Below are 13,344 nucleotides of genomic sequence, written 5' to 3' on the forward strand. Positions count from 1 at the left end.
CTATTAATTAGTACATGTATTAATGAGTACTACACTTATTACCTTTAGTATATTCATCAATCTAAGCCATTGTATTGCTAGATGCTATGGATTAAAAAGAAGCCGTCAAGAACTCCCTGTGCATCCATATCTCGCACCCACAGGGAATTACATTATAGCCTCAAACAGGGAAATATAATCAGAATGTAAACGCAACAAAATATCTATAGGAGACTCAAAGTAAAAGATAAATTTACTTCCATTCTCCTATTTTCCTCTGTAGCATAACGCTGCTGACACCTGTCAGCTCTAACTATAAGCTGTCTGTCCCAAACTATAACCACCTGATGCTCAGAAAACTCGGAGTCACCTACGCAGTAACTGGAAACATTTTTACAATTCTGTTGTTCGTCAATAAAACGTGTCGATCGAGTAATTCATTAAAGTAATGATGTTAATTAGTTTAGTAAATATAGATGTCGATGCGATCTAATAATAGAGTAAAATCCCTAAATTTGAGATCACAGACAACGCGTTTTACGAGTGATAACATTTATTATCACCTACATAAAAATTTCGTGCTAATGATTGGCTAATAAAACGATCTTATATTTATCGCTTGTGGACTCTTTTCAGATGTATCACTCATTTCGTTAAGTTATGAAGCACCCGCTGGAATCTAAGCTTTTTGAAAGATGGCCTCATTCAAACGCATATATCTCTGGACAGGGTTAGTCGACAAAGACAAAAATGACATCAAGTTGTAGCTGATGTTTGAGGCTTTTATTGGTCTTAATTTCATTAAATCGACCTTTTTGACGCAACCACATCTTTAAAGCTCTATGACAGACACTCAAGCTTTCACAGCAACAATACTATGTGTACGTCGGCAAAGCAATTTTTAGCATGAATTAGTTCCATCAGAATGAGCAAAAAATTAAGTAGTGAAAGAGTTAAATAACTGATATTGCATGTTGAAGCTATGGAACATGTGTTGCTGGCTACTAGTTTCACCGACTCAAGAAGACTATGCCGCTGTAGTTTCAGGGGATGACCTATGTGTATGATGGAGTCAAGGCTAGAATTAAATCTACCAGAGCCAACTATCCATGTTAAAACTGAGACCTACGCAGAAAACTTTCTTCTATCATCACCATCATTGCAATCTGGTGGAGACATCACATCAATGATTGACACTTGTGATACACCGACAGCATCGTTGAGGACACCGACTAAGGTTCTTTCTGCTCAAAGTTCAATGAACAAACAAACTATGTCTCTGTCACCAACAAGATTATTCATTAAGGTAGGTATTTTGGTATTTGTAGATATTCCAAAGGATTGTTGCATTTTCATTAAATTACGTTGTAAGCTTTTGTGAATACCCTAGCATAAGACCAAATACAACTAAAGAAGGGATGGGTTATCACCTGTGCCATGGTATTTGTTCTGACTAAAGGTTGCAAATTATGATTGTTCATCGTATAAAGTCAGGACTGTTGTTCTCAGATTTTAAACAACACTTTCACTAATCGATTTTTAATCAAGTTTTACTTTTACTAAAATTAATAAGTTTTAAGATACCTGCAGTGTACAAGAATAAATGGTCTACATCCGATATCTCATCCAAACATGTATTAAATTCTGAATATTGTTATTGATAACTTTTTAGCAAGACATGGGTGCCTATGTCACTGTTTCTACTATGGAACAAACTGTTCAACCGGCAGCAGCTCAACAAGTCTCTCTGGCAACGAATACAACATGCTATCAACCACCTGCAACTAACAACTCATTGCAGTATGTGAGAATCGTCTCAAACCCAGGTCGGTTCAGCTCATATTCTGCAGTTTAGTCGGTAAATTTTCTAAAAGTGATTTGCAAAATAAAATTTAGTTGTTTTCATGTCTTCAACTCTGGAGAATCAGGATGATTAAGAGACTTTGGCGACAGAGAAGTGAAATTTCCACTCTTAATTTAAACCTTATTCACGCAGAGTTTTTCTATGGTTAGCTTGATAAATTTGTAATTGGTAAGAAACTTAATATTTGCTAGTTTATTATATCCACACTTGGATGTACACTGATAATATTAGAATTATATTTTTTAGTATTTTCAATAATAAACCTTCACTGTGAATTGCAAGGTATGTCAAGCGTTACCATTTTAGCATCATACAACCTCATTGAATCGTCTTTGTTTCAGTGTCTATTTATTCTTACCTAATTTTACCTAACATTCTTTAAATGTAAATTTTGAAAGCGACAGATATTTTTATCTCTTCATTTATGTCAGAGCTAAATTCAGATTTGCCTTTTTTTGGTTAGCCTTCAGCACAATGCGGTCTGGAGTTGCCTTTTAGCTGTATATTTACAGTTACAAATGCAAGCTTGTGAAATTGAGAAGTTTGGCCCTTTTCCGTATTTTTAGTATGCTAACCAAATGTAAGTCTATCATTTTTTGTTATAAAATGTGTAAACATATTTCATTGAAAAACTAATGACAATGACATCAGTTATAATTCTTGTCAAGTTCTGAACTGCTTAGAAATGTTGTAAGAAAGCACAAGAGGTGGAGATTATTTAGTACTTGAAGAAATTCCACTCTCCAAGTGAGTCCTGCATTTTTATTAGTTATAGTGGTTTGTGTTGCTCAGTGATCAATAGACTGTGTTCAATAGAACTATTTGATACATGAAGAACAGCGCCAATATATGCACTTTCGTAGAATTAGCAAAAAATGCTATTCTGTGCATACATTATTCATTGTAGTTGTACATTTAAAACATAGTAGTCTATTTCGTAGTCGGTTTGCAAAATGGGTAGTCTTGAACCTTGTCATGCCTCTCTTAATATCTGTTTTGTCTGTTTCAGGGGATGGTTTAGCAACTCCTGGTCAGCATGTAATTGCGGCTCCTATTAGACCGAATTCTTTCGCTGGTAATTCTAACACGGAACATCTCCAGCTGGCAGCCAATCATATTCAACCAACACCTCAGCCACATCAAACTGTTGGTAGGCCACTGACTGGTGGGTGTCACTATGTCATTACGTAGTTGATCGTGGAAGGGCGTTGTTTATTTCCATGAGTGATTCTTCTAGAGCTCAGTCGCCCTAAATAATAAATAAATATTACTAAACATTTAGGAATAGCAGAAGTGTGATGGGAAAGGTTCAGTTCTATAGGTAGATTCATGGTGTGAGCAGTCTTAAGGTTCTAGCTTCTAGTCCGAAAAGTACGGTAGAAGCCGTAATGCTATTCAATTGATAAAGATAATAGTAATAATATACCAATATTGCATTATATCATATTACATACATGTATATTAACAATATTTTAATATATGGTAGTTTTAATTAAATCATTTACTGAAACATTGAACTGATTTTATGAACAACAGGCGGATAGGAGTTTTGAGGCTAACCTCAATTGTATAATTTCCACTATTCTCATTGGTATTAGCCATCCTGAGTCAACTTTTATCCCGTTTCAAGACGTATGGGGTAAATTTCGTGATGAGCTAACTTTGTATGTAGAAGTTTGATTGTATTGTTTCGATGTCATCTCAATTGAGGCATCTCGTTTTGAAAGACATCAGTTTCCATACCAGGCGCTACAAATGGACAACGGGTTCTACTTCCGGCAGCTAACAATCAAACGCTCAGAATCTCTGGAACACAATCGCTCGCTCAAATCAAGTCTCAGCTCCCTCCTGGAACTACCATCCTCTCTAGTTCTGATGCCTCAGGTCAAATGCTTGCTTTCCTTCCCACTAATCACACCATCATGCCAAAGGTCAGTTGAATACATTTATGTAACCTCTTCATAAGTGTGGAACTGTGTGGGAGATCGTTGATAGCTTTGCTCCTGTGCGTCAACCAACCATCATTGGTACCAGTGGCTAGCAGCAACCACACTTAGTGCCAGTGGCTAGCAGTGACCACACTTAGTACCAGTGGCTAGCAGCGACCACACTTAGTACCGGTGGCTAGCAGCGACCACACTTAGTACCGGTGGCTAGCAGTGACCACACTTAGTGCCAGTGGCTAGCAGTGACCACACTTAGTGCCAGTGGCTAGCAGAGACTACACTTAGTACTAGTGGCTAGCAGCGACCACACTTAGTACCAGTGGCTAGCAGCTACCACACTTAATACCAGTGGCTAGCAGCGACCACACTTAGTGCCAGTGGCTAGCAGTGACCACACTTAGTGCCAGTGGCTAGCAGTGACCACACTTAGTACCAGTGGCTAGCAGTGACCACACTTAGTACCAGTGGCTAGCAGTGACCACACTTAGTGCCAGTGGCTAGCAGTGACCACACTTAGTACCAGTGGCTAGCAGCGACCACACTTAGTACCAGTGGCTAGCAGCTACCACACTTAGTACCAGTGGCTAGCAGTGACCACACTTAGTACCAGTGGCTAGCAGTGACCACACTTAGTACCGGTGGCTAGCAGTGACCACACTTAGTACCAGTGGCTAGCAGCGACCACACTTAGTACCAGTGGCTACTAGCTACCACACTTAGTACCAGTGGCTAGCAGCGACCACACTTAGTACCAGTGGCTAGCAGCGACCACACTTAGTACCAGTGGCTAGCAGCGACCCCACTTAGAACTGGTGGCTAGCAGCAACTACACTTAGTACCAGTGGCTAGCAGTGACCACCCTTAGTGCCAGTGGCTAGCAGTGACCACACTTAGTACCAGTGGCTAGCAGTGACCACACTTAGTGCCAGTGGCTAGCAGTGACCACACTTAGTACCAGTGGCTAGCAGCGACCACACTTAGTACCAGTGGCTAGCAGCGACCACACTTAGTACCGGTGGCTAGCAGCGACCCCACTTAGTACCAGTGGCTAGCAGTGACCACACTTAGTACCGGTGGCTAGCAGCGACCCCACTTAGTACCAGTGGCTAGCAGTGACCACACTTAGTACCGGTGGCTAGCAGCTGCCACACTTAGTACCAGTGGCTAGCAGCGACCACACTTAGTACCAGTGGCTAGCAGCGACCACACTTAGTACCAGTGGCTAGCAGCGACCACACTTAGTGCCAGTGGCTAGCAGCGACCCCACTTAGTACCAGTGGCTAGCAGTGACCACACTTAGTGCCAGTGGCTAGCAGTGACCACACTTAGTACCAGTGGCAAGCAGTGACCACACTTAGTACCAGTGGCTAGCAGCGACCACACTTAGTGCCAGTGGTTAGCAGCGACCCCACTTAGTACCAGTGGCTAGCACCGACCACACTTAGTACCAGTGGCTAGCAGCGACCACACTTAGTACCAGTGGCTAGCAGCGACCACACTTAGTACCAGTGGCTAGCAGCGACCCCACTTAGTACCAGTGGCTAGCAGTGACCACACTTAGTGCCAGTGGCTAGCAGTGACCACACTTAGTACCAGTGGCTAACAGTGACCACACTTAGTACTAGTGGCTAGCAGCGACCACACGGTGAATGGAGAAAAGCTAGTAGAAGCAAAAGAAATTGTTTTCTATCCTGTGTTTTCTTTTTAAAGGTGTCTGTAGTCTTTGGATGTATCTCGTTGCTTGGGTTCAATTTTTTGTATTTCAGTTATTTGTAAGAGACTTTGCTTGGTCAAGTTGAATGTTCTGTATTATTGTCATTGCCGGCAGATATGCTTCACATAAACGAGGCAACTTGGCCATTGCTTGTAGATCAATAATATAACTGATTAATTATGTTTTAATTAATTAATAACTGATTAATTATGTTTTTAACTTATCTCAATTTGTAAATCTTCTTTGTTAACATCTTCTTTGTTTAAGTATGGGAAATTTAACTTGCTAGTTATAATTTCTTTAAGCCCAAAAGTACCACAAAAACGTGTTTACTTTTGTTTTTTCTCAATATCCACAATTTATGTGCATTAAAAACTTCAAATAAACGGTCTTTTGCTGTTTTCTTTTTCATATCCACCATGCTATTCTTTTGGTAAAGTTGTCTTAGTTTTACTTTAAGAAAGTCATGCACTGAATATCAGACCTAGAGATCATTCCTCTCTCTTTCCTGATATTTCTATGAGTGCAACGTGGATAAAAGATTGTTCTATTTTTCTCTCATATTATAATAGAATGGAATTGGAATGTAAAGAGCTAATAGCATGATATTAATATGCTAAGTTAATGTTCTAGTACAAGTGCTGGCTTATAATAGTCAATGTTTCATAATCTGAATTAGACTGTCCCAAGAACATTTTACGTGTGTAATTTAAATTACATTTCATAGCCATGGATCATAGAATTGTGAACTGCCATGCCTAAAGGGATTTTACTGCTCACCCATGTTTCACTCTCAGAACTTTGCGCTTTTTTATTATAAAGTAAACAAGTTGACTGTCAAAGACGTTGTTATGTATTCCTTACTAGCCGAATGCCTGGCATTGCAAGGGTAATATATTAATTACCTTATGAATTTTAGTAGCTTATCTGGAAAGATAGATCTTTACTAAAATTTTACTAAAACAATACCTACGTTTTGGGCCAGCCTAACAATCATTACGTGTAACGATCAACAGTGCGAGTTAGTAAGCACAAGCAAGCGCTTTAAGCGTGAGTATTTTAACCAATATAATGACTATTTGCCTAATGAATCCATTGTATTCCGTGTAACTTGATGGCTAAATTCGTCGCCTGCAGATCTGGAGGTCCTAAGATCAAACCCAGTGCTGTGCAAATTTTTCAAAGAGAGATTTTACTTGCCATAACTGGTCACAGGGTTTAACAAAAAGGTAAAAAGATAAACACTGCGATTTACATTATATAGGTTAATTTCCATCTTCATATCCGACTAACAAAAATCTGTGGCTTGACATTGTAGTCATGCTTGAACTGTTTGTGCTACATGGTATGGTGATTTTAAATATGCGACTAGGCTCCGCCCACCAATATTGCTGGCAAGCAGATGTACCCGATGGTAGGACAGACTCTGATCAGATCTCAGGAATATAATTCAGGGGACCCAGGAGTTACCAACAACTCCCACCCTCCGCAACCTTCAGTTCCTATGGGTAACAGTCCAGCACCAGATGCCAGCAAACAAAAGAAGCCATGCAACTGTACTAAATCACAATGTCTAAAGTTGTAAGTATTTACACCTCCATAAGAAAGCTTTTGTGCTATTCTCGTTATAATAAGCACCAATCCCTTCAAGAATTTGTAATTGCTGATTGGTTGTTGCGACAACTTAAAGATAGGTCGTTTGAAGTGATACAGAAATCCGAGCTCATGGACATCCAACTGTTCATTGAACTAAACTAGCAGTTAAGTATACAAAATATTTTTAGATATAAGTATCATTAGGTTTCACAAAATTGGCTATAATCCTGGTATTAAAAAGTGTCATATTTTTCTTTAAAGGTTGACTTGCAACAAAATTCACATTGCAGTTATTTGGTATCAAAAGATTCACCATGTCTTACTATTCTGTGTTGTAGGTGCAAAATATGTGGAAATGGGATTACAAGCTCTTAAAAGTTCAAAAACTAACAGTTAATCGCCGCCATCGCGAAACCACCATAGATTAGAATCCGTTTTGAAGCCATTTAGGAAAGGGATTCTAATCTACAATAGTTTCGTAATGGTGGCTATTATTTATTAGTTTTTTAGCTTTTAAGAGCTTGTAATCACATTTCCACATATTTTGCACCTACAACACAGCAGAGTAAGACATGGTGAATCTTTTGATACCAAATAATTGTAATGTGAATTTTGTTGCAAGTCAACATTTAAAGCACATAAATTACATAAGTGCTGTTTCAGCATATTCAGATTCTTCAATATCTTGGCTTTCAAATGAGCCATATTTTGAGATAGTAAGACAGACATTGGTTGGTGTTTATAGGATTTCCCCAGAGCTCTACCAGAGCTCAGAAATTTTCAATAGTATAGGCTCGGAAATTGTGACGGCACAATTTTCATATGCGGTGTTGTGTACTCTTACCGCTTATTTTTATCGCTTACCGCTTATATTTATCAACTACGATAATGACGTTAGTCACAGGTGATGGTAGGACAACTCCAGAGAACCAATGAAGATGACAAATCAATCAGTGTCATTAGCTCTCCATGTACAGATTATTTGTATAATAAATAACCCAGATTCCATGCACCAAACTATATTTTTCCGATGATATTATGCACTAGCCCTCTTTTTTTGTGATGTTGAGGGCCACGACTGAGGCTAATTAATTTCAAGCATTGCATGATCTCGCAAGAGTGCAATTTACATATAATCTTAGGGCTACTCCACTCCAGGTCACAATTTAATCGATGTGATTTCATTACCTTTACCACCATAAGTGGTTACTGGTACTAACAACCAGGTATGTTGTTAGTAGTCATTTCTGTTTTTGTTCAATTTTGTTGTAGAAGTCAGTTGAATTAAATCAATCGTTGGGGTTGACTCACTGCACTCCGGGATTGCTCAAAATAGAGAAGCCTACTGTAAATAACTTAATCTGCCTATAGGCTAGTGACATACACAATTTGATTAATTTAACTGTCCGATACACCTGTTTTTTATTTTCCATATACTGTAATTTATACGAATATAATATAAATATTTTAATTTTTATATTTTTTTCTTTTGATACTTAATTACTAATTAGTTATTAATCAAGTTATTAATCATTTCTGTATGGGACAAACAATGCCATCATATGATGTGATAATAATTACTATAAATGTTTAAAATGAACGAAAAGATGAAAAAGTAAACTCTAACAATCACCCGAAATCTATTAATCCAGAACATGTGTTTGTATTGGTCGGGCGTTAGCACGATCCCCGGGCGTTATTGATTATCTGGAATGCTAGTTTATTATTAGCGCTCTCTGGGTTTAAGAGCACCGATTGTCACAGAAAAGCGCAGCCTCAATGGCGGCGAAAGGGATGGATGACCAAAGGCTAAATGATAATTATGACGTCACATCGTGGGAACCACAACCAAGTGTTTTTTATTGCAGGACATAGTTTTGACACCCTGTTTTTCATAGTTCTATTATTCTTTGTGTATTGAATATAGGCTCATTCGAAAGCCAAGATTCTGATGTACTGAAATATATGATAAAAGTACTTATGTAATTGATGTGCTTCAAAACACTGTCTAGCACAGTTAGCCTCGAAGTCTGATATTTATCTTATTAAGACAATAAACTCTTCATAACTGACTATCGGGTATCATTTATGACTCACTACTACCCTGACAGACCAGGACGCCATGAGAGATCATCAGGTGTAATAACTATACGAACAATTATTCTGGAATAACTGAAGGCAGACAAATAGCAGTGTTTAGTCGATCGTGCTGAAAGTTGACAGTTTGAATCCGGTCTGATACTGTCTGTTTTGCTGGACAAATGGACAGACACAGCTATAATAGTATTGTAATAACTGACTCGTCTGTAGATTGAGGAATATTAACCATTCATTATTTTTATTATGATTATTGGCAAAATGGGAATTATTTACCGCTTCCAGGTCTGAGTTTTAGTGTTGTGTATTCAGATATTGCGACTGCTTTGCCAATGGGGAGTTTTGTTCAAACTGCAACTGTCAGAATTGCTACAACAACCTCGACCATGAAGAGGAACGGCAAAAGGCTGTCAAGCAATGTCTTGAAAGGAATCCACAAGCTTTTCACCCTAAGATTGGTGAGTGCTTCAATTTCTCACTGTATCCCCTTTGTGTTAGTAGTGGAATCAACTGCTAGTCAGTGGCTACATGATGGGAAATCCATATTTCCGCGTGACACATGGTGCTCTGCGCCTTACCACCTCACCTCATCTTCATGATAACATACCTTATGTATGCTAGACTAACTGAATATGTCTGTATCTAAACATGCCTTATGTATGGTATACTAACTGAATGTATCTGTCGCACATTATGTAGAATGAATGCGTTATTTGTGTTTATTTTGTATTTTCACTATATGATCAAAAAGATCTTAGTAAGGTAACAATCATTAAAACCTTTACACTTGTGTTACAAGTTAAATCTGCCTGAACAGTTGTAGCTAATGCTTTTGTCAGGTAAAAGCACAAAAGCTGATGCTAGGAGGCATCAGAAAGGATGCAATTGCAAAAGGTCGGGATGTTTAAAGAACTACTGTGAATGCTATGAGGTATTGTTAGCCTGTCTTCTCCTCCCTCGAATTGCTTAGCAACTTGGAAGTAAATGTTTCAAGTTATGTTTTGCGAATTCGGATAATAATATTACACATGACTTCCAAAGTAGGTTGGTGGGCTTTCAAAGTTTTCTAAACTACTGCATAGTACTAAAAAATCTCCCAATTCTTCGCTATTGATGCTAAGGAATATGTTAGCCTACCCTTTAAGCGAAATTATGAGAGAGTAAAGCAAAGTTAATCGTTTGATACCTCTTGTATTTCCTTTGGTTTTATTTTGAAATTTCTTTTTTCCTCTGTTTATTTGGAGTTGCATGGACAATGTCACCTTCAAAGGTCATTGTAAACTCATCTATTAGTTATAATTTAACCAAGGCCAAGATTCCGTGTGGGAGCATGTGCAAATGTGTTGGCTGCAAGAACTGTGAAGGACATGATAGCAAAGGACTTATGCATCTCGCTGACGCTGCTGATTTCAGGCACTCCCAGATCTCAAACATGCCTCACAATCCTTCATCATACGTTCCAGAAACCCCGTAAGTGATTTGTGCACTAAAATTGAGGCACCGCCTGAAAGTTTAAACACATATTACATCAATTCGAAGGCTTTGTCAGGTGTGATAGTTTTATCAACATAGGAAATGGCTCAATCCAGCTGTGTCTGCAAATTCAATATATCTACATTGAATCTGTTTATAGGGCTTGTGACTATGAACCAGTCACATTTATTGCTAAAATCTATGTCTTAATGAGTTGAAGTTGGTTTATTATGTTACTATTTAATCTAAGACATTTGTGAATCATAAAACAAATTTGATCTGCTGGTTAAACAATTGATCCTCGAGGAAAACAGCTTTATGCACTACTAATATTATAGTCTACCGGCGTACCATTAGCTAGTACATCTTTTAGCAGCCATAGTTTAGTGTAAAACTATCATTCAGTTTCACTTTAGCAAATTCATCAGCATAGGATTAGAAATAGAAACTGCATCCCAAAAATGATTGGAATGTTATAAAAGGTTATGGTATGTTATTTCTCATACAATTGGCTCACGCGTCACAGTTTAAAAGGAAAACATCTTCAACTTATTCGAGTTTCACCATTTTTCCTTTTGTTCTCGTTGTGTGAAAGTTTGGTATTCTAATTCAACTATCAAGGTCTATAATTGCCACAGCTGGCTATGCTCTCTTCACCATGTATTGAGTAAATGATCTGTGAATAAAGAGTGTGAAACTTGCCATAAATGCTTGACCCACCAGGTCTTAAATCTTGGACGATGTTAGGGGAGAAATGTATTTTTACTAACTTCATAAGTTTTCTCACAGAATCTGAATGCTATACCTTTCACAAGTATCAAGCTACCTGATTGTGTAGGCGTTAACAATTCTTTGCTTTAATGTCACAATTTCCTTCCTATACCCCACAGGTCACCTCACACCTACCTCAAAAAGTCTGTGATAGAAGCGATAATAGATTGCCTAGTAGCTCAATGTCGAGAGGCTGAGATGGCCAAATGCAAAGATAGCACAACAGAAAAGGTTATATTGGAAGAATACGGACGATGTCTATCAGAGCTTATTAAAGCCAGCAGTCAAAGACGATGAGCAATATTTATATGGAAACAAAGCTTCAAAGAATAACAGTGGTTTTACACCAACTCATCTTTACAGGTTTATACTTTAGAAACAATATCAAATCTAAATACTGTGCAAATACTAATATTCTTTATAGTTTGCATACAATTAGTTGGAATACACTTCCTCATTCCAGTAATCGCTATATCATTTTGGCCAGATACCATTAATATCTAATGAAATGTGAGGCTTCTACCGTACGTTCTTTTGTCCATCTTGACAATCAAGCAAAGATGCAGTGATAAATCTCTTTGTTCTCCATCCATCAGTTTTGTATATTTATGAATGTATAAACTTGTACAAAATATTATTTACAATCTAGTTTGCTTAGTTCAAGCTGAGTCAGTACCCTTCATTTTCAGTGATATCACACTGTTTTATATATAGTTGCATCTGTGTATGAATGCCAAACCTTGATCTCGATTCAAATATAGTTAAGTTTCTCCACCATCAATCTCATGGTGTTGTCTGGTAAAAGATAGTTAGAAGATAAAAGGTTATATTTGATAGTGAGCAAAGCATATTTTTCCGATATGTTAGGTTTTGGGCTTCAGTAAGAAAATGTGAAATGACATCTGGTTCACTTTGGCTGGTTTCTACTGCCATCTGTTTTATTTGACATTTGACTAAGCTGTTTTGATTTGAATCGCAACAGAGCAGCATATTTTTGGTTCATTTCTCCAACTTCTTTCTGCATTTGGCTGGATTCTTTTCGCAGTTCTTCAATTTCCGTTTCAAGCGCACGCTTTTCATTTTCCAAAATGTCTTTTTGAGAAAGTCGTTTTTCTCTGCAATTTGCTGCATATCCTCTATTTTTCAGTGTCCGCCTTCTTTGTTTAAGGATGAGAACTTGTTCTTTATTCTTGCCTTTTAAAAGTTTATTTAGGTCTTTAACTGATAATTCAATCAATTCGTCATCAGATATAAGCATATTCGATGCTGCGTGCGCATCCTACAACACATAATTTACCACATGAGCGTGAACAACTTGAAACAGAGATAAAATGTACAATATATGTAAATCCAATTGGTTTGACTTTAAGAACACGTTAAATATGATAGCGTATACATCGCATATATCACTACTATGACGATGAAACAAAACGCTGATACAAGCCTATAGCTACTGAAGATACAGTTAAGAAATTCATTCATTTCATATGAAAAGGGCATGCATTCCATCAATAAGAAATGAGCTCCGAAGAGAATTAGCAACGTTAACTTATCCTAAATAGGAAAGAACAACCAAGCAAACAATTCAATATACCTTAGTTGTTTTTTTTTGATAACAATAGAGAACTTGTGTATAGGTAGAGACTGATCGATGATGATAGGTTAGAATTTTGTATTGAAAAATGCCAAAAATTCGTTTGTCAAGTAGTCTATCTAAGCATGATGTATTCGATTCGTTATAAGTATCTGTTCAATGTCGGTGGAGGCAAGGAGATGACTTGCAGTTTTTTAAGGAAAAATCAAGAAAAGATATGAGGGAAAAGAGCCTAAACACACAACAAATAATCAACCCAAAAGTAAAATATTAACTTTACATAGACTAAATACAATAAATCTAAGTTTAA

The 13,344-nt window shown here is 37.6% G+C and overlaps 1 protein-coding gene across 2 annotated transcripts; it reads left to right on the plus strand.

The window, feature by feature from the left end:
* The first annotated feature begins 1,039 nt into the window (after window positions 1-1,039).
* LOC137386988 (protein lin-54 homolog) lies at window positions 1,040-12,335 on the plus strand. Of its 2 annotated transcripts, none has more exons than XM_068073249.1 (9): window positions 1,040-1,285; window positions 1,652-1,805; window positions 2,853-3,008; window positions 3,590-3,774; window positions 6,876-7,084; window positions 9,509-9,654; window positions 10,036-10,127; window positions 10,506-10,666; window positions 11,560-12,335. In XM_068073249.1, exons 1-9 carry the CDS (start codon window positions 1,043-1,045, stop codon window positions 11,735-11,737), a joined length of 1,524 nt encoding a protein of 507 aa, XP_067929350.1. In that variant the 5' UTR covers window positions 1,040-1,042; the 3' UTR covers window positions 11,738-12,335. The 2 variants fall into 2 exon arrangements, with proteins under 2 accessions (XP_067929350.1, XP_067929351.1); XM_068073250.1 differs by having other exon boundaries at window positions 2,853-2,993.
* Window positions 12,336-13,344: the final 1,009 nt, after the last annotated feature.

This window comes from Watersipora subatra, chromosome 2 (assembly GCF_963576615.1).
Source record: "Watersipora subatra chromosome 2, tzWatSuba1.1, whole genome shotgun sequence".
Taxonomy (NCBI): domain Eukaryota; kingdom Metazoa; phylum Bryozoa; class Gymnolaemata; order Cheilostomatida; family Watersiporidae; genus Watersipora; species Watersipora subatra.

Excerpts from the sequence above, each read along its gene's own strand:
- LOC137386988 (XM_068073249.1), top strand. The coding sequence starts at position 1,043 with ATGATGGAGTCAAGGCTAGAATTAAATCTACCAGAGCCAACTATCCAT. Across the intron at positions 1,286-1,651 it reads CAACAAGATTATTCATTAAG|CAAGACATGGGTGCCTATGT; the intron begins GTAGGTATTTTG and ends ATAACTTTTTAG. Across the intron at positions 7,085-9,508 it reads AAATCACAATGTCTAAAGTT|ATATTGCGACTGCTTTGCCA; the intron begins GTAAGTATTTAC and ends TTGTGTATTCAG.